This window comes from Schistocerca americana, chromosome 4, assembly GCF_021461395.2.
Source record: "Schistocerca americana isolate TAMUIC-IGC-003095 chromosome 4, iqSchAmer2.1, whole genome shotgun sequence".
NCBI classification, from domain to species: Eukaryota; Metazoa; Arthropoda; class Insecta; order Orthoptera; family Acrididae; genus Schistocerca; species Schistocerca americana.
In genome coordinates, this window is record NC_060122.1 from 548,923,071 (window position 1) to 548,950,376 (window position 27,306).

At 40.7% G+C, this 27,306-nt stretch overlaps 1 protein-coding gene across 1 annotated transcript in view; it reads right to left on the reverse strand.

Moving 5' to 3' along the window:
* LOC124612594 (N-acetylgalactosamine kinase) overlaps window positions 1–27,306 on the reverse strand; it is an 87,134-nt gene that overhangs the window by 28,792 nt on the left and 31,036 nt on the right. The window contains exons 6-8 of the mRNA XM_047140877.1: window positions 10,022–10,179; window positions 3,212–3,352; window positions 2,912–3,026 (exon numbers count right to left, since the gene is read on the reverse strand). Coding sequence (XP_046996833.1) covers window positions 2,912–3,026; window positions 3,212–3,352; window positions 10,022–10,179 — 414 coding nt within the window. The remainder of the gene's footprint in view (window positions 1–2,911; window positions 3,027–3,211; window positions 3,353–10,021; window positions 10,180–27,306) is intronic.

Genomic DNA, 27,306 nt, shown 5'->3' on the forward strand with positions numbered 1-27,306 from the left:
AGAGATCAAAGATGAAGTTGAAATGTGGTTCCGACAACAGGCTGTGGGATACAAAAGCTTGTGCACCGACTTAACAAATGTTTTGATAACGGAGGTGATTATGTCGAAAAATAACAAATAATCCAGTTAATAAGATGTAACTGACGTTTTCTAAATAAATGTTCTATTTCAGGAATGCGAGCCATTGTATCTTTACTTTTCGAAATGCCCTCGTACTTCATTGTTTGAGTAAACTATTTTTACAGTTTCTGATGTTTTATGAGAAGTATTGAACTGTATATAATGAGTTTCTGTAATGCCTCTTCCTCCCAACCACCAACCACCCTTCTGTCCACCCCACCCTCTCCTTCCTCATCCCCAACTTACTTTCACACCTTTCAAACAAAACACAACACAACCCCTCATTCCAGCTGGGCTGCAGTGAGTGTTGGGGCAATGTAGCAAGCCACCAAAACCAATCCCCCCCCCTCTCTCCCTCTCTCTCTCTCTCACTGTATGTATGTGTGTGTGGGGGGGGGGGGGGGAGGGTTGTATGGATGGCACGGGGGGGGGGGGGGGGGGGGGGGGGGCTGATAACACCAATCTTCTGCTATCAGATGGCATACAACCATACAACCTTTCCTCTTTGGCACAGCACACCACTTCTTCCTTCTTCTTCTTTTTAGAAACTTCTTCCTCAGAAAGATAGTTTATTTCTAGGCCAAGGACACATTGATTGGGCTTTTTTTTGGTAACTCTGGAGTGACCTGGCTTTAGTAATAGTTCTGGGAGAAACTGTCAGTGTTGCTGAATTAAATTTGGAAGCAGAGGTGAAGATTATGTTGGTGGTTACTGAGCCTTACATAGCCCCCCCCCCCCCCATCTGCTTCCGATATTAATTTTGTAATTTTGATACCCTGAATCTTCTGCTTCTCTACTCCACACTGAATGATTATTCAAGCATGTAATGCAACAGACAGATGGTTTAGCTTACCCCTCACATATGGGTTTCCCACATTTTTTACAGAAATTATTGTAAATAACTTTGGTGTGTTTTTGACATTACATGGGATATCCTTCAAAAATCTTGTGCTTAGTGGCTGTAATACCCAATTTGCTGTTGCCATTTGAATCAGTGGGTTATCATTATGTATTTCAATGTACCCAGCATTTTCAAAATGTAATACGGGGAGGACTACTCAAAGATGCCTTCTATCCCCTTTATGATAATAATTCAGTTCTGGAAAGCAGAGTGTATTCTATAACTACCTACTACTGCTGATTAGTTTGGAACATGAAAAACGACGACTTAAAGAGCAGGTTTGAATATCAACAATATTACAAAAAAGATAAGATAGCTACTTCCCATAAAGATGGCACATTCAGTTGCAGACAGGCACAACAAAAGGACTGTTCACATTGAGCTTTTGTCACATCCTTCTTCAAAAGGAAAACACACATTCACACAAGCAAGTACACTCCACACACTTATGGCTGCTACCTCCAGCTTCTGGCTGCAGCAGCCAGAGATAGCAATCACGTGCATGAGGTGTGCTTGCTTTTGTGTGTGTGTGTGTGTGTGTGATAGATAGAGAGAGAGAGAGAGAGAGAGAGAGAGAGAGAGAGAGAGAGAGAGAGAGAAGAATAGGTGTTTAATTTCTAAAGAAGGCTTTGGCTGAAAGCTCAATGTGTGACAGTCTTTCCATTGTGCCTGTCTGCAACAGAATGTGTCATCTCTGTTGTGAGTAACAGTCTATCCGTTGCTAATAAGTATAACATATTTGAGGCCTTTGGATGCAGACATTTCCTAATGTATCATCTGAGCTGTTGGCTGTGATACTATTTGACTATGTGAGACACATTTACATTCCACAACGAGCTAGGGAAGGTGATGTTAGTCAAACTGAGCACCACAGCTCTACTCAAGCCACTGGTGTGTAGCAGCTGCTCCAGAGGTTGCCCAGCAATGACTATTTCGCCTCAAGAAGCATCCCTCCATTCAGTACAGAGCACATCCATTTGAAATTTTCTTTTTGAAGAAGTTTGTGTATCATAATCCTAATCCAGATGGCTAAGCCAAGGTTTCCATTTCTTGTTGTGTCACACAAAATTCCACCATAACAACAATATCTGAATTCCATTCTGGATTTTCCATTGTTTAACATTCTAGCACAGTATTACACAGTATCCCACCATGGTGTTACACGGTATTCACTGGAACATATCTTACGTTCATGTTTGCATGGAACCTGTGGCATTCACCAGCCACCAGCTGGTGCTCACCAATCTCCACCATCCAATGAGTTTCGAGACGTGCTTGCCATTTAGTATGAACGGTTTATCAATTGCAACTGGGCAATATGCCCCAGGAAGTAGATGGAATAGGCTCCAGCACATCAGTATTTTGGGAGAGCCTCTGTCAAGTTTGGAAGAAACAGGTGAAAGAGTTGTCATGGGTTGAAAGATTCAAATGCACCACAGGTTTGTTCAAGTAGCACATTTTCAAAGAAAGGAAGGTATCCACGTTACAGTACCAATCCAGCCTACAATTTTAGGTTGTATAATCTAAACAGCATGAAGTTTGCAGGTAACTGTACTTCCTCCTCATACTCTGAGTATGTTCCTCCTCCCCTGTATATGAAACAATATCAGTAAGGAACATACAATACTGCAACAGAAATAACTGTTCAAGTGCTCAAAAAATTTGAAGGAGTGTATGCTGAAAAAAAAAAAAAAAAAAGAAATTAAGCTTGGCTCATTAGTGTATCTAAAACTAACTCACAATTTTCTGTTACATACATAGCGTCTGTATCATATATAACATTCAATTTTGTGAATGCCTTTAGAAGAATGTTAGCAAATGCATCAAATTCAATAAAATGCTGAAGTCCTTAGAAACTTGATTTTTAACTAAACATTAGTCTTAACAAACCCTGAAACACATGGAGGGCCCTCTGTCGAAGTTTGAATTTGCTGATGTGTGTGGTGTTGTTAGTCAGAGAGTACTCGTGTAGCTCTTCTTCACTCACCTCAAGCTCATTGCAAATCTGTAAATTTATTTACGTAGTCAGCATTATTTTTGCTGTATCAGAAACAGAGTGCATACTTATGTATATAGACCAAATGTTAATGGTAAACAAAATCATAAAGATCAAAAATTCTGTTTAACTACCTGTACTACACAATCCTAAAATAGCTATAAAAAACATAAGTAGTGCCTGCTGAGACATACCTCTTCTTTTGTGTATGGCTCTTCATGTAATGCACTGCACACAACTTCAGATATTTCTTCAAGACTTAATCCAATTTTCTTCTGAAGATCAGACAGCTGAGATATCTCTCTCCATTTCAAATTATGTTTTTTTGCTATAATCTGAAAAAGAGTACCCATCTAGTTGGCAATGTTGTCATTTATATTAAATACAATGTACTGATACTATTATGAAACTGCAACTGAGATGGGAAAGTAAGAACTCGTTAACATAGCAAGACTATGTTGTAAAACAAGTTTCAGAACTTTGCTGCCAGTCATTGTAAATGCATGGAGTGCAGCGGCAAAAGTCGTTGGCAAAAACTATTCAGTTTTGGAGCATTCAAATTTCCATGACATGAAACAATCTGGTATGTGCGTTTCTGCTCTAGGTGATGTTTCAATAAATGCAACAAAGTGGTGAATTGAGAAAATGGTTGGCCTTTCAGCAGTTACACTATGCACAGGTCCTTGTAGTGTGTTAATGATAATTATTATTAAAAGAACAGCGTGCAATGCAGTGCGGCACTTGAGACAGTTTTTGTGGTATTAGCATCAAATGATTGACGATGTTTGAATTACTGACCAAAATACATACTGTAAGAAACAATAAGACATCTAAGATTAATATAGAGTCCTTTCTGGGTTTAGAAAAGGAATCAATGCTCTCACTCAATATGAAGTCACCCTGAAAAGCTTGACTGAATTGCCAGCTTCGCTAAAAGCACAGCTGAGGAAATGCAGAAGTTATCCAAAGTATGTTATGTGAAGTTAAAGGTGAAAATACACAATTCAGTCTATGTGAAACAAAAAAGATTTGACAACTGAAAGTCAAAGAAAAGAAACTTACCAAATAGATGACATTGCGAAGATGTGGAACTGAAATCTCTCAATAGAGGGAAGGTCACTGCACCTGACATGGTACCGATACAAATCTACACAGCATATGTGAAAGAATTCACTTTTCTTCTAGAAGCCGTGTACTGGAGGTCTTTGAAGAAGCGAAGTGTTCCTTATGATTGAAAAAAAAAGCACAGGTATTACCAGTTCCCAAAAAGGATCGTCAAACAGATGCACAAAACTATCTGACGTTGGTCAGTCGTAAAGCTTTGGAATATGTTTTATGCTCATGTAGTACAACACTGCTGGAGGCCAAAAATTGCTCAGTAGGAAGCAACATGCTTCACTGGATGAAACGCAGCTTGCTCTGTTCATCCAAAAGCTTCAGGAATATGTAGAATAGATAAAGGTGTCCATGTAGATTTTGTGTTCCATGACTTCTGGAAGGCATCTACATCTACATCTACATCTACATCTATACTCCGCGAGCCACCTTACGGTGTGTGGCGGAGGGTACTTATTGTACCACTATCTGATCCCCCCTTCCCTGTTCCATTCACGAATTGTGCGTGGGAAGAACGACTGCTTGTAAGTCTCCGTATTTGCTCTAATTTCTCGGATCTTTTCGTTGTGATCATTACGCGAGATATATGTGGGCGGTAGTAATATGTTGCCCATCTCTTCCCGGAATGTGCTCTCTCTTAATTTCGATAATAAACCTCTCCGTATTGCGTAACGCCTTTCTTGAAGTGTCCGCCACTGGAGCTTGTTCAGCATCTCCGTAACGCTCTCGCGCTGACTAAATGTCCCCATGACGAATCGCGCTGCTTTTCGCTGGATCATGTCTATCTCTTCTATTAATCCAACCTGGTAAGGGTCCCATACTGATGAGCAATACTCAAGATCCATACTACTGCCTAATGATCAAACTATGAGCATATGGAATATCTGACCAACTGTTTAATAGTATTGAAGAGTTTTTAGCAAACAGAACACAGCATGTCAGTCTGAATGGAGAGAAGTTTTCAAACATAAAAGTAACTTCAAGTGTGCTCCAGGGGAGTGTTAAAGGATCATTACTTTCCCAATACATATAAATGACCCAATAGATATTGTCAGAAGTTACATGAGGCTTTTTTCAGATGATGCTGTAGTATAGATAGAGAAGTTTCAATGCTAGAAAATTGTAGCAAAATGCAGGAAGACCTGTAGAGGATCAACGCTTGGTGTAGAAGTGACAATTGACCCTTAACATTAGGAAATGTAACATATTGCGAATACATAGACGGAAAGACATATTACTGTATGATTACACAATTTCAGAACAATCACTGGAATCAGTTACTTCCTTAAAATATCTAGGAGTATGCATAAAAAGTGATTTGAAATGGAATAACCACATAAAATCAATCACAAATAAGGTAGATGCCACACAGATTCATTGGAGAAATCCTCAAGAAGTTTAATCCATCAACAAAGGGAGTAGCTTACAAAATGACTCATTCAACCAATACTTGAATATTGCTTCTCAGTATGGGATCTGCACCAGATCAGACTGATAGAGGAAATAGGGAAGATTCACAGAAGAACAGCACATTTCATTACAGGTTCATTTAGTATCCACAAAAGCATCAGATAGATGATCAATCACCTGAGCTGGCAAACACTGTAAGGGAAGTGCTCTGTATCAAGATGTGGATTATTGTTAAAGTTCTGAGAGTGTATGTTCCTAGATGAATCTTCAGATACATTGCTTCATCCTACGTACATCTCATGAGAAGGCCATGAAAATAAAATTAGAGTGATTCAGTCCCACATGGAGGCTTACCAGCAATTATTCTCCCTGCAAACTATGCATAACCAGAACAGGAAAGCAGGGAAGTGATATGGTACAGATAAAATTGGAGAGATTCGAGCCCACAAGGAGGCTTACCAGCAATTATTCTTCCTGCAAACTATGCACGACCAGAACAGGAAAGGGAAGCAGGGAAGTGATATGGTACACAAAGTACTTCCCTCGACACACCGCAAGGTGCCTTGTGGATTATAGGTGCAGATGTAAATGTCATTATATAAGTTGGCAACTGTGGATTTTGGAACATGAAATGGATACTATAGAGGTGAATAAGAATCTACACAAGTCAAAGAAGTGCTCCGAGATCTGTAGTTTCAATTCCTAAGTAAAGCATCATGCATTACAATATCTTCTTTTCTTATTGAACATTGTTATAAAGGTCTCTAAATTGCTCTGACATCATTCTTACATAGTTGATTTTATCAAATCACAAATTCAAACATGTATGTCCTTCTCCTTTTGTATTGGTTTCAAGCAAATAGCATGAACTCCATCACAACTAATTTACCATCACAACTTTCATTTTAGAGATGACAGTGATGCTCCAGCACTCACAAAATGTCAAAACTGCAGGGTACACTGATGTCACTGTGTAGACGGGTATTTACAAAATTAATGTGCAACACCTATGTCACAAAACAATTTTTACCAATCCAGATTCTCTGCTTAAACCATGCTTAACAGAGCCATATCAGCTGCTAGAAGATAGATGGATTACATTTTTTGCTGAATTGCTCATCACAGAAAGTGACCAAGACAGCAATCTACTGCAAGATGGTAGACAATCTCAGAAAACAATCGAGATGTACTTTCATGCATAAGATTGAAGATGCTAGTACGTTAGAAGCCTGGAAGAGACTTGATCCAACAGTAGATGAAAAATGGCTGCTGCTGCTGCTGCTGCTATCGTTGATGATAATTATGTTGATTATGTTTTAGCAATATTAGCTGTTTCTCATCACACTGACACTGATATCTCTGTATAACTCATCCTTGCAGTGGTCTGAGAATTAAACAAGGGCTATACTCCTGAGTCCTCCATGTAGAGGAATATTTGACTGCAGATTTCAACATTTCTGTTTCTGCGAAAAAGAGCTACTATATATGTAGAAGAATGTGAGAAAGGATTTGAAATAGTAATTTTTTGCACGTGCATCCAATTCATCAGATCTTGCAACTGCTGACTTTCATCTGCCCCCACGTCTAAAACCGTTATAGCTGGAGAACATTTTTAGATCAATGAAAAATTTGCAGCAGCCTTACGAGGATATTTTGTACCCCTTCAAGCCACAATATAAGGCTCTATCAATTCCCTTCAACATACCTTTCCAGTCCTTTGCTATCTCTGACAGAATTACAGTGTCATCAGCAAACCTCAATGTGTTTATTTCTGCTCCTTGAACTTTAATTCCCTTCCAACTTTTTTCCTTGGTCATCTTTACTGCTTGATTAGTACACAGATTGAATAACATTGTGGACAGACTACAACCGTGTCTCACTCTTCTCAACTACTGCATCCCTTTCATATCTTCCAACTCTCATAACTGCAAACTGGTCTCTACATATGTTGTATATGATCTTTCACACTCTGTATTTTATCCCTGTTATGTTCAGAATTTCAAAGAGCATACTCAACTCAATGCTTTCAAAAGCTTTCTCTTAAGTCTAAAAATGCTATAAACATAGATCTGCCTTTCTTTAACTTATCTTCTAACATAAATCATAGGGACAGTATTGTCTCATGTGTTCCTACATTTCTGCGGAGCCCAAACTGATCCTCTCCAAGGTGGGTTCTATCAGTTATTCCGTTCTTCTGAAAATAGTTCATGTCAGTATTTTGCAACCACGATTTATGAAACTGATAGTTCGATAATATTCACATTTGTCATTACTTGCTTTCTTTGAAACTGGGACTATTACTTTGTTTTTAAAATCTAAGGGTCTTTCAACTGTCTCATCTATCTTGCATAGCAAGTTAAGTATGTTTCTGTTATCCCAATCTATAGTCACAAAAATTGTCATCACATGCTAATTTTTGTGATGATAGACGGTAATAAATGAACTAATTTTACACACTCTGGATCACTGATTCTATTCGCAACTATGCTGCAGCTTTTGAAGCAAGTGAAACAATTTTGTCATGGCTGACTCCCCCACAAATCACATAATTCTGAGGGAATGTTGTCTACTCCATGAAATTTGTTTTTATTTAGGTGTTTCACACGCTCGTCAAATTCTTCTCACAGTATCAAATTGCCCACTTCACTTTCATCTATTTCTTCTTCATCAGCCTTCCCTTCTTTGCTTACAAGGGGAGGTCCACAGGGGTAGGATTGACTTTTTGAAACCATCTATATGGTGGTGTATATAATGTCAAAAGCTTTAATTGAGAATGGTGAATTTGGCTATGAGCTAAGTAAATTTGGCCATTTACCCCAGTCATGGAGGGGTAAGCAGTGCAGCCACAGAGGGGTAAGCAGTGCAGTCACTGCTGGGTTAGATTTGAGATGGGAATGTCCAGTCCTGACAGCTCATGTGCATACACAACTTGCACTAATTGCCTGCTATGGTATAAATTTTGACATGAAAGTAACGTGGAAGTCGCAAATGTGCATTACAGAGATGGTTATCTAGAAACACAATACTTATTGTAACAAGGGACATAAAATTAATTAAGGCTCTTGTAATACAGTACAGTACAGGACAGGAAAACAGGCATTTAAATCACTTCTCAAACTTTTGTGATCGTGCCTAATATTCAAGAGCACATTTAAATATAAATACAATTACTGTTATTAATCAATTTATCATCCACTCACACACACAACACTTTGTCACACAGTTAAACTGTCACAAATTCGGGGTTGCTAGAGGTGGCAGCAATCTGAAATAGAGAACAATTGAACAAAGTGTTCCAAATGGTGTCGACTTTTAACAATTGTCACTTGCAGGCTGGTGGCCAGTGTATTTCATCTTCACTATCTTTATGGTATTTCACATTTGTGGCCTGAGGTGTCACCCCACAATGTCAGTATTGGCTTTTGAGCAAAGAAGTTTGACGGCCACTGCTCCAGAGTGTCACACAGAAGTCTTTCATCAATTATTCACAAATGAGGGTCCACTTTGAAGAATGGCTTCAGGTTGTGATACCTGGGACCCTACCCTATCATGCTGTATAGATAGTTTCAAAAAGTTGATCCCATTCTGGGAATATCTCCTTGTTAGTACTAACTTGCCCTCTGAGGTCTTTCTTTATGTAAAGTTACTTCTCTTTTCTCTGAGGTTTCTTTAAATTCCCCACAGTCACGCAGGCTTCTACAGCTCTGCATTTTTCCTCAAGTCATTGTTGCCGTGCTATTTTGCATTTTCTGTCCATTTCTATGTGCAGTTATTTCTGTGGTGTATCAAATTACATGCTTATATATAAAAACAAAGATGAGGTGACTTACCGAACAAAAGCGCTGGCAGGTCGATAGACACACAAACAAACACAAACATACACACAACAGTTTGTTGCGAAAGCTGAATTTTGTGTGTATGTTTATGTTTGTGTTTGTTTGTGTGTCTATCGACCTGCCAGCGCTTTTGTTCGGTAAGTCACCTCATCTTTGTTTTTATATATAATTTTTCCCACGCGGAATGTTTCCTTCCATTATATAAATTACATGCTTATATACCTATATTACTTGGAGAGCTACATGTTTTCTTTTACAAAAACATGTCAAATGATAAAATAATAATAAATATATTAAATTTAAGAACTTTATTAAATGCTGAGTGTAGAAGAAAAAGCAATATCATAATTCTGTTAACACATATGTTGAAGATTTCCTGGAAGTCATAAATTGTCTGATGAAATCACACATCAAAGGAAAATCAGAGTCAAGATTCAAAAATAAGAACATTTGGATTTTGTTTAATTCCTGTGGCAGAATACATTTTTTTGAACTTTACCAATGTAAATACTGTTAATTTGAGAACTAATACATGGATTTTTCCAGCTACAATAAACCCACATTATTTTGTTAATTTCTATGACAACCATAAGATATTATAATCAACCTTATGCTCTTGTGAATAATATTAATGAGAAATACCTGGCCAGCTAAACGGCATTCTGCTACACGACAATTGTAGTCATGGGTTGCAGCTTTATTCACAACACTAAGAGAATGAGCTATGACAAAAACTGCGCCACTTGGAAGCTTAATGTTTTCAGCTCTTAAAGGATTGAATTCAATGTGCTTGGCAGATCCTAAAACAAGATAAAAATAATTAAATCAATACAAAACTTTTTATTACAAAGTGTTCTGTAAAAAATAATAATCAATCACCATAAAGGAAGCTGTGTGGCAATGAGAATAATACCAAAACAAAAGAAGTAGAGAATAGCAGCTTCTTCTCATTAAAAAAACAGACAGTCTGCAATTATTAATCACAATTTTCAATTCTCATATGCTTATGTGTTGCAGTACAAATGGTATCAAAATCAGGAGTCAGGGAAATTATACATTACGCATATTATTAATTAATCTAAAACTTAGCATACACTTGCCAATTTGTAACTCACTAGGACAGTAACAAAGAATAACAAATATGAACATGGATATTCACTTCATTTGATCTGCCATTTACTTCTGACTCACTCTCTTGGTATACTATATGGATTGCATTGTATTGGGGGACAAAAATTCCACCATGCACCTATCAAATATGTTAACGTTGCTCTAGAGAGTAGAAAATAGTAATCTCACTGAATTTCATTTACTACATTCTTTTGAAATAATTTTGCTAATGAAGTGCAGTACAAACACAGGAATATTTCATCACCTCACTGTAGTTTAATGAACAGTCATCCATACTTTAATGTGCCTATCTGCCATTTAGCACTTTGTCTTCACATGAAGTTGTAGTGATTCCTATCAACTATTGTTTATTAGCTGGTTATTCTTTATTTGAACAGATTAAAAAGTAAATTGTACAGAATTTAGTATTTCTCATGAAGCACCACAAGAAGCAAACAGTATATTTTTCTCCTGCTCTTTCTACTTAACACCCAAGAGCAAGATAGTAGGTAAAGTTGCCTGTGTGGGAAATACTGACTCCATGTGGAGTCCAACCACTAGAAGAGTAGGTCTGCATTTCTTGTTTATAACAGTTTGTTTTATTGAAAACTGAAGACATTCAGATTTGAAGAGTAATCTGCCGGTATTACAGGAAGCCTATGACAGAACACTAATTTCCCTTTAGAACTCCCAATTGAGATAGTAGTGATGCAGACAGAATAACATGACCCCCAAGGAGTATGAAGGCATGGTGGTTCACTTTCTGTTCTTGAAGGCTTGCTAACTTGCTAACCAACCCCCCCCCCCCCCCCCCCCCCGCCTCCCAAGCATTATGGCATTATGTGGGAAGATTCTTTATGATTAGATGCCAATGCAGCATTTTATCAATTGACTTGGTGTGCCTCCGCCCATGGGTAGCTAACAGGAGGACACTGTAAATAGGCAGAATACGACCCACCCAGTAACAGAGAGTTTGGCAGGATCTGAGGTTTGATGACACTGGGCTGTTCATGGAATCCTGCAAATGCAACAGGCCATTATAAAGTTGAAATTGGTTCCCCTGACCGCAGCTGAGCCTGCTGCAAGGATGCTGCACAGGCATCAGCTGGTTAACATCGCCATGTGCATAATCAAAAAATGGCTCTGGGCACTATGAGACATAACTGCTGAGGTCATCAGCCCCCTAGAACTTAGAACTACTTTAACCTAACTAAGCTAAGAGCATCACACACAACCATGCCCAAGGCAGGATTCGAACCTGCGACCGTAGCGGGCGCGCGGTTCCAGACTGTAGCACTTAGAACTGCTCGGCCACTCCGGCTGGCATGCATCATCAGCATGCTTTCTCTTAGCAGTGTGGAGGTCTTCAAGCATGGTCAAATCTGCTACACCAATGTGAGACCAGAGTTTCTCCTGGCGTATACAACTTTCAAATAACTTCCAGGAATTCAGCCAGGTAACACTTTCAGCGACCGCCGATATTCTGGCGGGAGAACACCCCGCCGTTTTCAAGGCAAACTGCAACGGACAGGCGGTGTACATGCAAATTTAAAACCTCGGTTCTCGGGCTGAAGCAGGAAAGGTAACACACACACTGGACACTAGTGCCACCAAAGATGACCAAAGTCAGAGCTATCGATAGCGAGACTATGAATTCTCAGGTGAGGTAGCATTGACTCTGTCCCTCTGTTTTTTGACAAGGGAGAGAGCCGGATTCCAAACAGAGTTTAAACAGAAACCTCCATCCCCGTTAACGAGGTTGCTCCCTAATTTAATCTCAACTGCCTCCCTAATAACACTGTCCCAATAGCTGGACGTGCATGCCAATATCTCGGATCTCATATAACATGGGGTGACCAGTCTCCAAGCAATGTTCAGCAATAGCAGATCTACTTGGCTGCTGTAATCGTGTGTGCCGTTTATGCTCAGTACATCGGTCCTCCACGGTCCTGATAGTTTGACCAATATATGCCATGCCGCAGCTACAAGGAACATGTTATACACCCGCCTTATGCAGTCCAAGATCATCCTTAATGGAACTCAAAAGTGCTCTAATTTTAGATGGCGGTCGGAAAACACATTTCACATAGTATTTCCATAAAATACAACCGATCTTGTTAGACGTGTTTCCTACGTAAGGCAAAAAGGCAGTAGATTTAGGTGTTGACTCAGAATTATCATCAATCACCCGATGTACAGTTGGTCGATAGCGCAACGCACATTCAATCTGTCTATCACTAAAACCATTTTGACAAAATGTAACTTCAAGATGGGACAGCTCAGTTGGCAAAGTCTCAGTGTCAGAAACGACATGTGCCCTGTGTACCAAGGTACGAAGTACCCCTTCACACTGAGCCGGATGGTGACAACTATTAGCCTGTAAGTACAAGTCGGTGTGAGTACATTTCCTGTAGACTGCATGTCCCAATGATCCATCATCCTTCCTCCTAACCAACACGTCAAGAAAGGGAAGGCAACCATCCTCTTCCACCTCCATCGTAAAACGAATGTTCAGGTGGATCGAGTTCAGATGTTCTAGAAAGACATTCAAATTCTCCCTACCATGAGGCCAAACAACGAAGGTATCGTCAACGTATCTAAAGAAACAGGCGGGATTCAAAGGCGCCGACTCCAATGCATGCTCCTTGAAGTCTTCCATAAACAAATTTGCGATCACAGGAGACAACGGACTACCCATTGCAACTCCATTTGTCTGCTCGTAATACTGGTCATTAAATAAAAAGTAAGTGGATATCAACAAATGCGAAAGAGATTAGTTAATACAGCACCACCTTGGTGGCACTAGTGTTCAGTGTGTGTGTGTTATCTTTCCTGCTTCAGTCCGAGAACCGAGGTCTTAAATTTGCATGTACGCTGCCTGTCCGTAGCAGTTTGCCTTGAAAATGGCGGGGTGTTCTCCCGCCAAAATATCGGCGGTCACTGAAAGTGTTACCTGGCTGAATTCCCGGAAGTTATTTGAATGCTACACCGAGTACAAAGCTTCTGTGCCAACTGGACAAGGACATGCATCTGTCTCTGTTCCAGTTTGATGTAACAACATAGAGTTTTACTATGACCTATCTCTTTAGCTGCAGTCCCCCACCTCTGATAAGACTTCTGACTCCCTTGCTCACCGATCAAACCCACAATGCCTAGGTGACTGGCCAAAGGGATGCTCCTTCACCTGTTTCATGGAAGCTGCCTGTTAAAAAATCATGGCTTCAATGACATTCTACTTCAGTGGATTTTACCAGTAGTCTTCATCCCTTACACCATATGAATGCCACAAAATTTTGCTGTAGTTATTGTGGCAAAATCAAAATGCAAAATTTTACAGCAAAATCAAAATGAACTCCTTTTCTCAGCAGCGTGACCAAAAAACTGTTCAAAAAAGTTCTTCCAGTTATGATGGGTGGAATCAAAATGTTCAGGTTAATGCAAAATTATATCAAAGACTAAAAACATTGTTCAGGGAGAATTTTGATGCAGCAGTTCCTGAATTCGATTTTGTTTCTGATGAATACTGTAAAACAACTCTCTCCGAAAACCTTGAGTTCACGCCAGTGGTCACTTGAGAAGCAGACAGACCAAACAAATATCACATCTTCTTCTTCTTCTTCTTTTCCTGCATTTCAAGTATTAGGCCTACACTTTCTATGGTGCACATCTGTTTCTTGCCCTTCCCAGACTTCTCATTCTAATTTCTGACTTCGTAAAGTATTCTGCCACTGTTCAATCTGCCAAAATGTTCATTCCATTTTCTTCTGTTGTCTTCAGTTTTGTTTCTTACATTAAATATGTTTAATTCCTTCCTAATGTCATTGTTTCTTTATCTCTCTACTTCGGTGTACGAACTTTCACAGCTCTAAGAAATATCATTTCAGCTTCCTGGATCTCTCTTCCTTATGATTTGTGAATGGTATTACTGTACTCCTTATCACTATTTTTGCTTTTAAGGCATCCCATATACATTGCATTAAATCAGGTTTTGAATGACCAGTTACTGTAAATGGCTTTATTGAAGTAACTTCCAGTTATGTCCATTTGATTGTGCCACTGGAAGTCATAGGCCAAGTGATTTTTGAAGGTCTTCCAAAACATTAAAGTAGTGGATAACCCACAAAGACTACACAAACAGCTAACAGACACTATCAGTAATGAGCCGACTGGGTCATGTACTGTTCAATAATGGCATCCTCATGTTGAACATCAAGTAGCCTTTAAGCTTCACAGATGTGTCCATCAGTCCTGTATGCGTGGTTGCCCACAATTCTCAACTGCTGGAATTACATATGGCCACACAAGCCATCAAACCTCTTGGAAAAACAAGACTTATACAGCTGTGTTCAAAATTGGCCCAAATTGACAGTATATAAATGTTTCAAGGCATCACTGCACATGCGTGGGCATTTATTTACTGGATCTATGAGATTACATTTTTTGGACACCTTCCTTCTCTTACCACAGATGTAATAACAAGGAGTGAGCCAAGAGACATTTTGCCTTCATCCATGCAGCCAATAATAAGCACCACTGGCTCCCCAATGTATTTTTCTGTTAAATATATAGCTTAATTATTAAAACCATTCATTCAGGGAAGTGTACCCACCACACAGGTAACTCCATGAAGTTTATTGAGACACTTAGTGGCCTCAGGCTTAATATCTACATCTACATCCATACTCTGCAAGCCACCTGACGGTGTGTGGCGGAGGGTACCTTGAGTACCTCTATCGGTTCTCCCTTCTATTCCAGTCTCGTATTGTTCGTGGAAAGAAGGATTGTCCGTATGCCTCCGTGTGGGCTCTAAACTCTCTGATTTTATCCTCATGGTCTCTTCGCTAGATATACACTCCTGGAAATGGAAAAAAGAACACATTGACACCGGTGTGTCAGACCCACCATACTTGCTCCGGACACTGCGAGGGCTGTACAAGCAATGATCACACGCACGGCACAGTGGACACACCAGGAACCGCGGTGTTGGCCGTCGAATGGCGCTAGCTGCGCAGCATTTGTGCACCGCCGCCGTCAGTGTCAGCCAGTTTGCCGTGGCATACGGAGCTCCATAGCAGTTTTTAACACTGGTAGCATGCCGCGACAGCGTGGACGTGAACCGTATGTGCAGTTGACGGACTTTGAGCGAGGGCGTATAGTGGGCATGCGGGAGGCCGGGTGGACGTACCGCCGAATTGCTCAACACGTGGGGCGTGAGGTCTCCACAGTACATCGATGTTGTCGCCAGTGGTCGGCGGAAGGTGCACGTGCCCGTCGACCTGGGACCGGACCACAGCAACGCACGGATGCACGCCAAGACCGTAGGATCCTACGCAGTGCCGTAGGGGACCGCACCGCCACTTCCCAGCAAATTAGGGACACTGTTGCCCCTGGGGTATCAGCGAGGACCATTCGTAACCGTCTCCATGAAGCTGGGCTACGGTCCCGCACACCGTTAGGCTGTCTTCCGCTCACGCCCCAACACCGTGCAGCCCGCCTCCAGTGGTGTCGCGACAGGCGTGAATCGAGGGACGAATGGAGACGTGTCGTCTTCAGCGATGAGAGTCGCTTCTGCCTTGGTGCCAATGATGGTCGTATGCGTGTTTGGCGCCGTGCAGGTGAGCGCCACAATCAGGACTGCATACGACCGAGGCACACAGGCCCAACACCCGGCATCATGGTGTGGGGAGCGATCTCCTACACTGGCCGTACACCACTGGTGATCGTCGAGGGGACACTGAATAGTGCACGGTACATCCAAACCGTCATCGAACCCATCGTTCTACCATTCCTAGACCGGCAAGGGAACTTGCTGTTCCAACAGGACAATGCACGTCCGCATGTATCCCGTGCCACCCAACGTGCTCTAGAAGGTGTAAGTCAACTACCCTGGCCAGCAAGATCTCCGGATCTGTCCCCCATTGAGCATGTTTGGGACTGGATGAAGCGTCGTCTCACGCGGTCTGCACGTCCAGCACGAACGCTGGTCCAACTGAGGCGCCAGGTGGAAATGGCATGGCAAGCCGTTCCACAGGACTACATCCAGCATCTCTACGATCGTCTCCATGGGAGAATAGCAGCCTGCATTGCTGCGAAAGGTGGATATACACTGTACTAGTGCCGACATTATGCATGCTCTTTTGCCTGTGTCTATGTGCCTGTGCTTCTGTCAGTGTGATCATGTGATGTATCTGACCCCAGGAATGTGTCAATAAAGTTTCCCCTTCCTGGGACAATGAATTCACGGTGTTCTTATTTCAATTTCCAGGAGTGTACGTAGGAGGGAGCAATATGCTGCTTGACTCCTCAGTGAAGTTATGTTCTCAAAACTTCAACAAAAGCCCGTACCAAGCTACTGAGCGTCTCTCCTGCAGAGTCTTACACTGGAGTTTATCTATCATCTCTGTAACGCTTTCACGATTACTAAATGATCCTGTAACGAAGTGCGCTGCTCTCCGTTGGATCTTCTCTATCTCTTCTATCAACCCTATCTGGTACTGATCCCACACTGCTGAGCAGTATTCAAGCAGTGGGCAAACAAGCGCACTGTAACCTACTTCCTTTGTTTTCGGATTGCATTTCCTTAGGATTCTTCCAATGAATCTCAGTCTGGCATCTGCTTTACCGACGATCAACTTTATATGATCATTCCATTTTAAATCACTCCTAATGCGTACTCCCAGATAATTTATGGAATTAACTACTTCCAGTTGCTGACCTGCTATTTTGTAGCTAAATGATATGGGATCTTTCTTTCTATGTATTCACAGCACATTACACTTGTCTATATTGAGATTCAATTGCCATTCCCTGCACCATGTGTCAATTCGCTGCAGATCCTCCTCCATTTCAGTAAAATTTTCCATTGTTACAACCTCTCGATATACTACAGCATCATCCACAAAAAGCCTCAGTGAACTTCCGATGTCATCCACAAGGTCATTTATGTATATTGTGAACAGTAATGGTCCTACGACACTCCCCTGCGGGACACCTGAAAGCACTCTTACTTTCTCCATTGAGAATGACATGCTGCGTTCTGCTATCCAGGAACTCTTCAATCCAATCACACAATTGGTCTGATAGTCCATATGCTCTTACTTTGTTCATTAAACGACTGGGGGGAACTGTATCGAACGCCTTGCGGAAGTCAAGAAACACGGCATCTACCAGGGAAACCATGTCTATGGCTCTCTGAGTCTCGTGGACGAATAGCGCAAGCTGGGTTTCACACGATTGTCTTTTTCAAAACCCATGCTGATTCCTACAGAGTAGATTTCTAGTTTCCAGAAAAGTCATTATTTTCGAACATAATGTGTGTTCCAAAATTCTACAACTGATCGACATTAGAGATATAGGTCTATAGTTCTGCACATCTGTTCGATGTCCCTTCTTGAAAACGGGGATGACCTGTGCCCTTTTCCAATCCTTTAGAATGCTACGCTCTTCTAGAGACCTATGGTACAACGCTGCAAGAAGGGGGGACAAGTTCCTTGGCGTACTCTGTGTAAAATCGAACTGGTATCTCATCAGGTCCAGCGGCCTTTCCTCTTTTGAGCAATTTTAATTGCTTCTCTATCCCATTGTCGTCTATTTCAGTATCTACCATTTTGTCATCTGTGCGACACTCTAGAGAAGGACCTACAGTGCAGTCTTCCTCTGTGAAACAACTTTGGAAAAAGACATTTAGTATTTCGGCCTTTAGTCTGTCATCCTCTGTTTCAGTACCATTTTGGTCACAGAGTGTCTGGACATTTTGTTTTGATCCACCTACGGCTTTGACATAAGACCAAAATTTCTTAGGATTTTCTGCCATGTCAGTACATAGAACTTTACTGTCGAATTCATTGAACGCCTCTCGCATAGCCCTCCTGACACTACATTTCGCTTCACGTAATTTTTGTTTGTCTGCAAGGCGTTGGCTATGTTTGCTGTGAAGTTCCCTTTGCTTCCGCAGCAGTTTTCTAACTCGGTTGTTGTACCACGGTGGCTCTTTTCCATCTCTTACGATCTTGCTTGGCACATACTCATCTAACACATATTGTACGATGGTTTTGAACTTTGTCCACTGATCCTCAAGACTATCTGTACTTAAAACAAACTTTTGTGTTGAGCCGTCAGGTACTCTGAAATCTGATTTTTGTCACTTTTGCTAAACAGAAAAATCTTCCTGCCTTTTTTAATACTTCTATTTATGGCTGAAATCATCGATGCAGTAACCGCTTTATGATCGCTGATTCCCTGTTCTGCGTTAACTGTTTCAAATAGTTAGGGTCTGTTTGTCACCAGAAAGTCTAATATGTTGTTATCGCCACGAGTTGGTTCTCTGTTTAACTGCTCAAGGTAGTTTTCAGATACAGCACTTAAAAAAATTTCACTGGATTCTTTGTCCCTGCCACCCGTTATGAACATCAGAGTCTCCCAGTCTATATCCAGCAAACTAAAATCTCCACCCAGAACTATAACATGGTGGGGAAATCTACTAGAAATATTTTCCAAATTATCCTTCAGATGTTCAGCCACAACAGCTGCTGAGCCAAGGGGCCTATAGAGACATCCAATTACCATGTCTGAGCCTGCTTTAACCGTGACCTTCACCCAAATTATTTCACATTTCGGATCTCCGTCAATTTCCTTCGATACTATCGCACTTCTTATCGCTATAAACACGCCTCCCCCTTCACTGTCCAGCCTGTCTCTGTGGTATACATTCCAATCCGAGTTTAGAATTTCATTACTGGTTTCAGCCAACTTTCTGTCCCTAGTACTATGTGGGCATTGTGACCGTTTATTAATGAGAGCAGTTCTGGGACCTTTCTATAGACACTCCTGCAGTTTAGTATTAGCAGATTAATATTGTTATTCCCTGTTGCATTTTGCCTACTCCTACCTTGCCGCGTCTCAGGAGGCTTCTTGTCAGGCCTAGGGAGGGAATTCTCTAACCTACAAAACCCATACGTGCACTCCACACGTACTCCGCTACCCTTGTGGCTGCTTCCTGCGTGTAGTGCATGCCTGACCTATTCTGGGGGAGCCTACATTTCTCCACCTGATAGCGGAGGTCGAGAAATTTGCACCCCAGATCTCCGCAGAATCGTCTGAGCCTCTGGTTTAAGCCTTCTACTCGGGTCCAAAACAGAGGACCGCAATCGGTTCTGGGAACGATACTACAAATAGTTAGTTCAGATTCCACCCTGCAATCGAGGCTTTCCACCTTCACCAACTCCGCCAACCACCTGTACAAACTGAGGATGAGCTCTGAACCCAGACGGCAGGAGTCATTGGTGCCAACATGAGCAACAATTTGCAGTCGGGTGCACCCAGTGCTCTCTATGCTCCACATCTCGGATGAGACGCCCCCCCAGCAAGCAGACAGAGTGAACACTGGCCTTCTTCCCCGACCTTTCTGCTATTTCCCTAAGGAGCTTCATCACCCGCCTAACGTTGGAGCTCCCAATAACTAATAAACCCCTCCCCCCCACGTGCCTGCTCGGACCTTGCTGAAGGAGCAGCCACTTGTCCTCTCACAGGTATAGCGGGCGATGCCACACAGCCAAACTCCACATTGATGCATTGGTTAGTTTTGATACAGTATCACTATATACCACGGTACCTTTAGAAGACTCCTCCTCTCTCATTCCCCAATATTTTGACAAAGAGAGAACTGTTTCGATTGTGTGCTAATGTCATCTTATTTTCTATTCAGTGGTGAATTTAATGAACATACTGACAGAGTCGTCATGGGAAGCCCTCTGCCCAATATAATGGCTGATTTATTTATGGGAGATTTTGAGGTCAAGGCACTTGATTCTGTAAGTCTGAAACCTCTAGGTTTCTGGAGGTAAGTGTACAATGCAGGAAGGATGACTTATATCAATTTTTGTAGTTATTTAATTTCATTCATGCAAGTATTTAATTCACCATGGATATAGAAAAGGATGGCTGCTTCCCATTTCTGGAATTCCCAGTTCATCATGAAGTTGATTCTGAAGTAAGGCACACAGAATATTGCAGATCCTTTGTCACAAATCTCTATTTACATACCAATAACTGCTATCAATCTTTATAAACCACTAGTATCTTAAAGCTTTGGTGCTAAGAGCACACAGTGTCCCAGAGAAAAATTCCCTTCAGCATGAACAAAACATAATATTATGCAGTTTTAAACACGGACAGAATGCCTGCTAGCACCAGAAGATGACATTTTTGAGTCATCAGTCTCGTCTCTTGTGAAACCGCTTCATCTCAGAGTAGTGCTTGCACCCTATATCCTAAATTATTTGCTCGATGTATTCCAATTTCTGTTTTCCACTACAGTCTTTACCCTTTACACCTACCTCTAGGTCTCTCTGATGTCATAACACTAGTCCTGTCATCCTGTGCTGCCTTCTTATCATAGTTTACCATATGTTCCTTTCTTCATCAATTATGCAGAGCACCACTCCCTTTTTTATAATCAGTTCATCTAATTTTCAACATCCTTCTATAGCACCAAATCTCACAAACTTCAATTCTTTTCGCTGTCCGCTTTTTAAGTCCTGCTTGTGTCATCCATTGTGTGTTGCTTTGTTTCCAAGGTAGCAGAATCGGTCTACTTTGTAGTCCCCAATTTTGACATTAAGTTCATTGCTACTCTCATTTCTGTTTCTCTTTCATAGGTTTACTCTCAATCCATATCCTCTATTCACTAGACTTTACTCCATTCAACAGTTCCTGTAATTCTTCTTCACTTTCACTGAGGATAGCATTGTCATAAGCACACTGAATTTTAATCCCATTCTTGAACCTTTCTTTCATTTCCATCACTGCTTCTTTGATGAAAAGACTGAACAGCAGGGGTGAAAGACTGAAACCCTGACTTACATCTTTTACAATCTGAGCACTTCATTCTTAGTCGCCCATTCTTATTTTTCCCTCTTCATTCTTGTACATATCATACAGGGTGATAATAATTAAAGTTAAACTTTCAAAATACTGTAGAAATAACACCACTGGTCAGAATGCCATCAAATTGCAATGGAGTATTATTGGAGAAGGGGGGAAAACGTACAGCAGAAGAAAAAGAAAAATAGTGTGAAAATTGATCAACAGATGGCGCTGTATGTGTCAGAATATGTAAATGAAAACACCTGTTATGTGCACGACCCATTGAAGTTGGTATAAACACACCAGGTGCACGGATTTTCTTCCTTTCACGTCTGTGATGTTCGCCATGACTGTCTCAATGCAGGATCACACTCTGCTTGTAAAGCCGTGTTACAAGAGTGATGACTGGGCACACGTTGCTCTGCAGAAGTTCCAGACACTGAAGGGTTTGAAAAAAGGCATTGGTCCGATGACTGCTGTGGGCCTGGAGAAAATGATTCAGCAATTCAAAAAGACAGGTTCTTTTGGTGTGCAACCTGATAGAGGAAGGAAACGAATTGATTCGATATCAGTGGAAGCAGTGTCCACAGCAATGCAGGAGGAGACGAGTGGTGGTGTGCAAACGTGTAGTGCACAGAGAATTGCCCAAACATTGGACGTACCCATGAGCACGGTGCGTAAAATCCTATGAAACATCCTTCTTTGGTATCCATCCAAAATAATCTGTGTGCACAAGTTGCTTCCTGTTGATCTGCCAGCACAAACAACCTTTGCTTTAGAATTTCTTGCTCTCATGGAAGTGGACAATGATTGGCCGTGGAAGATTTCACAGATAGACGAAGCCCACTTCCATCTGACAAGATATGTCAATACACAGAATTGTCAAACATGGGCAATGGAAAATCCACACGCAAATCAACCAGTACCACTTCATCCTGAAAAGGTCACTGTGTGGTGCAGATTTACCGCATCATTTATCATAGGGCCACAATTTTCCAAAGAGGCAGGTGCTTGTGGTCCTGTTACCTGTACCATCACTGGTAAGTGCTCCGAATGTCTTTTGCACAACCACGTCATTCCAGCTCTTCAAAAGGGGGGACGCATGGTTGGGCTCATTTTTATGCAAGATGGCAAAAAGATGTTGTGTTCAGTGTTCCGACTGCAAACTTAGCTGCATTGAAGGCATGCATTGTGCAACACACTCTGAATGTGACCCCGGAAACACTTTGATCAGTTGTGGAACATGTTGTTTCTCGAATTCAACTCGTTGCGGAAAATGGTGGACAGCACATTGAACATGTTTTGTGCCAGTCACATGGAAATTAATAATCTGATTTGATTTTGATTGATGCTTTTCATGTGGTTTTGGGCCTCAGGACAATTAAAAAGCAATGTGATTGATGCTTTTTATGCAGTTTTTGGCCTCATGACAATAAAAAAACTGATGTGATTGATGCTTTTAATGTGGTTTTGCTTCAGGACAATTAAAAACCAATTTTTGCCAACCGATGTTATATGACGTTGCTGAGGTGGATGGGCTTGTGTAACTAACAGTATCACACCTGTACACCGAAGCACACTGAGTAGTACAGTTTGTTTAATGTCAAACGTACACCTTAGGCATTGTTGTATGATTCATTTGTCATTTGTAGTGGACCACTATTAATTTATGATGCTTACAGTGCCATCTAATGCTACATTTTGTAACTGTTTATTTTTCTTGTGCCACATGTTTTCTCCCTTCTCCAATAATATTTCGTTGCAATTTGATGTCATTCTGATGAGTGGTGTTATTTCTACGGCAGTTTGGAAGTTTAACTTTAATTATATTCACCCTGTATATTACATATCTTTCCCTGTTATTCACAATTATTTTTCTAAAAATTTCAAACCTCTTGTACCATTTTACATTGTCAAATACTTTTCCCAGGCCAACAAATTCTACGAATGTGTCTTGATTCTTCTTCATCGCCACTTCTATTATCAAGCGTGCAGTCAGAACTACATCCTCGGTGTCTTTACTTTTCCTAATGCTAAACTGATCAGCATCTAACAGATTCTCAGTTCTCTATCCCATTCTTGTGTTTATTACTCTTGTCACAGCTTGGATGCATGACATCCTAGGCTGAATGTGCAACAGTTCTGCACCTATCTGGCCTTGCTATCTTTGGTATTTTGTGGGTGATGTTTTTTGAAAGTCCAAAGGTATGTCACCAGTCTCTCAGATTCTACACACTTGACTCAAATAGTCATTTGGTTGACATTTTCCCAATGATTTTATAAATTCTGATGGAATGTTACCTATCCCTTCTGCTTCATTTGATCTCAAGTCTTCCACAGCTCTTTTAAATCCTGACTCTAATACTGGATCCGCTATGTCTTCCTCATCGACTCCACTTTCTTCATCTATGAACTCTAAAGACAAGTCTTCTACCCCCCTCCCTACAGAGGCCTACAATTATTGCAATTCCCATTGCACTGTTAATGTTGCTGCCCTTGCTTTTGATTTTACCAAAGGTTATTCTGACTAGTTTATATGCTAAATAAATCTTTTGAACATACATTTAGTTTTCAATTTCTTCACATTTGACCTGCTGCCATTTTGCCTTGGGTTCCCTGCGCTTCCTATTTATTTTGTTCCTAAGTAATTTATATTCCCGTACTCCAGTGTTCCCCCTCAACATTTCTTATTTCCTTCTTTCAGTTATCAGTCGAAGTATTTCTTCTGTTACCCAAGGTTTTTTCGCAATTACCTTCATTGCAACCATTAAAAATCATAAATTAAGTGAAACAATTTGTGAAAAATTCCTTGAAGTCTGGCTGAATAACAAGTTAAAAGGAGTCAGTACATAGACAAACCAAACATGAAGCCAAATTCAGCATGTTTTGCTCTTAGAGGTCTCTCTCACTGTGCTGACCTAACGACATGGGCATTAGCTTAGTCTGCCTATTTCCAGTCTCTGTTGTCTTATGGTATTACCTGTGGCACAGTGCACCTAAAGTAAATAAACTGTTCATTCAGCAGAAGGGAGCAGTACAAATATTGTATAAAGTAATCACTCATACCCCAGAAGCTTTTTTAAGGATCTTGGAATAGTTATGCTCAATTCCCAATACATTTACTTCTCAGTCAAATTTTAACACACAGAATCACAATGTGAGAGATGAAAATTACTTTCATGTTGACTTTTCCTCTTCCTACAGAATTCAGAGTGGAGTTATGTACTCTGGTGCAAAGGTACTCAACAAATTCCCTTCTAATATAAACAAAGAAATTGGGAACCCCCAACCAGTTCAAACAAAAATAAAGAAAATGTAATTCATTAGCCACTCGTTTTATAAATTATCCAAACATCTGGACTCAGTGTCTGAAAGTTCTGTTAGATATATGGCAAGTAACAGAGTTTGTTGCAAATCTAAATCACAACCAGGGCATTGGCTATCTATAACCAGGAATCTGTATTCACAGATCGAAATACTTACTTTCTTTGAAGAATGTGAATGTAATCAAGTCAATGTTAACCCAAAAAATGTGAAATAAAACAGCAGCTCTTAATTCAGCTGAGAAGACAGTAGCTTTTTCAAAGTGGCAGCCTTCTTCCTAGTTTACCTGGTTAGATTTATCTGGCATGAGAATGAACTAATGACAGACTCCAACAACTTTACTAAGATCAATACCTCAACAAACTTTCAAAACTGCACAGTTCTTCTGCAGCAGGCATGCCCGGCCCAATAGACAATTTTTCTGCAAAAAGCAAAGTTTAAAGATTCGAGCCCCTCTCTGGCAAACTGTTTATATCTACCAGAGGGTTTCAAATCAGCACATATTCTAAAGAAGAGTGAAAACTCATACTAGAACAATCCCCTAGGCTGTGGCTACACCAATTCTTCTCAGTATCCTTTCTTTCATGAATATTTGTTTCACACAGTGTGCTGGAGAACTACTGTGAAGTTTGAAACATAGGAGAGATTTAGTGGCAGTAGTAAAGTAATGAGGACAGGTGGTGAGTCATGCTTGGATAATTCAGTCAGTAGTGCATTTTCCCATGAAAGGCAAAAGTTCAGAGACAAGTCCCAGTTTGATGCACCATTTTAATCTGTCAGGCCCCCTGTTGTTTAATGGTACAAATATACTTGCGCCAGTGTGAATGTCCCTCAAGCCAAAATCCAGACTTCTGCAACACCCCACTGAAGAGTGAAAATTCATTCTGGAAGTGTGTACATATTTACACGACTGTATACATAACATGATTTTCAAGTATTAAGTATAAAAATCTTATGCCATAGTATAATGATCCTTAGATGAATAAATTATTATATTATGTAATACTATACTACAATTTCTCCACAGAAACATACTTCATCTTAAACCCTTAGCGCAGAATTACTGGTTTTTTCACATTTTTAAAGAAGTTGTTGCTTCTGCATAATCTCTCATATGTCTAAATATTCTACTACATTCATTGTTTTCCATCTGCAAGAACTTTAATTTGAAAACTATTTTATATTCTGAGTAACCACAGCAGATATTTTGATGTTATGAATATATTTAAGACATTCCTTCACTAATTTTAATATCCGCAAAATGTGGTGACTCTGTACTTTGCTTTTTACCACCTAGGTTCACCTGATGATGCGGCTTAAAGCTGTGAAACTGGTCATTTTTCAATAAACAACAATTTTACCAGCTGTAAGCGGAGTTCTTCCTAAAACTTTAATTTGTCTCTCCATCTACAGGATGGTCCATTGATCGTGATGGGGCCAAATATCTCACGAAATAAGCGTCAAACAAAAAAACTACAACGAACTAAACTTGTCTAGCTTGAAGGGGGAAACCAGATGTCGCTATGGTTGGCCCGCTAGATGGCTCTGCCATAGGTCAAATGGATATCAACTGTGTCTTTTTAAATAGGAACCCCCATTTTTTTATTACATATTCATGTAGTACGTAAACAAATATGAATGTATTAGTTGGACCACTTTTTCGCTTTGTGATAGATGGTGCTGTAATAGTCACAAACATATGGCTCACAATTTTAGATGAACAGTTGGTAACAGGTAGGTTTTTTAAATTAAAATACAGAATGTAGTTACGTTTGAACATTTTATTTTGGTTGTTCCAATGTGGTACATGTACCTTTGTGAACTTATCATTTCTGAGAACGCTTGCTGTTACAGTGTGATTACCTTTAAATACCACATTAATGCAATAAATGCTCAAAATGATGTCCGTCAACCTCAACGCGTTTGGCAATATGTGTAACGACATTCCTCTCAACAGCGAGTAGTTTGCCTTCCGTAACGTTCGCACATGCATTGACAATGCGCTGACACATGTTGTCAGGTGTTGTTGGTAGATCATGATAGCAAATATCCTTCAACTTCCCCCACAGACAGAAATCTGGGGATGTCAGATCTGGTGAACGTGCGGACCACGGTATGGTGTTTCGAGGACCAATCCACCTGTCATGAAATATGCTATTCAATACTGCTTCAACCGCACGCGAGCTATGTGCCGGACATCCATCATGTTGGAAGTACATTGCCATTCTGTCATGCAGTGAAACATCTTGTAGTAACATCGGTAGAACATTACGTAGGAGATCAGCATACATTGCACCATTTAGATTGCCATCGACGAAATGGGGGCCTATTATCCTTCCTCCCATAATGCCACACCATACATTAACCCACCAAGGTCGCTGATGTTCCACTTGTCGCAGCCATTATGGTTTTTCCGTTGCCTACTAGTGCATATTATGCCGGTTTACGTTACCGCTGTTGGTGAATGACGCTTCGTCGCTAAATAGAATGCGTGCAAAAAATCTGTCATCGTCCCGTAATTTCTCTTGTGCCCAGTGGCAGAACTGTACACGACGTTCAAAGTCATCGCCATGCAATTCCTGGTGCGTAGAAATATGGTATGGGTGCAATCGATGTTGACGTAGCATTCT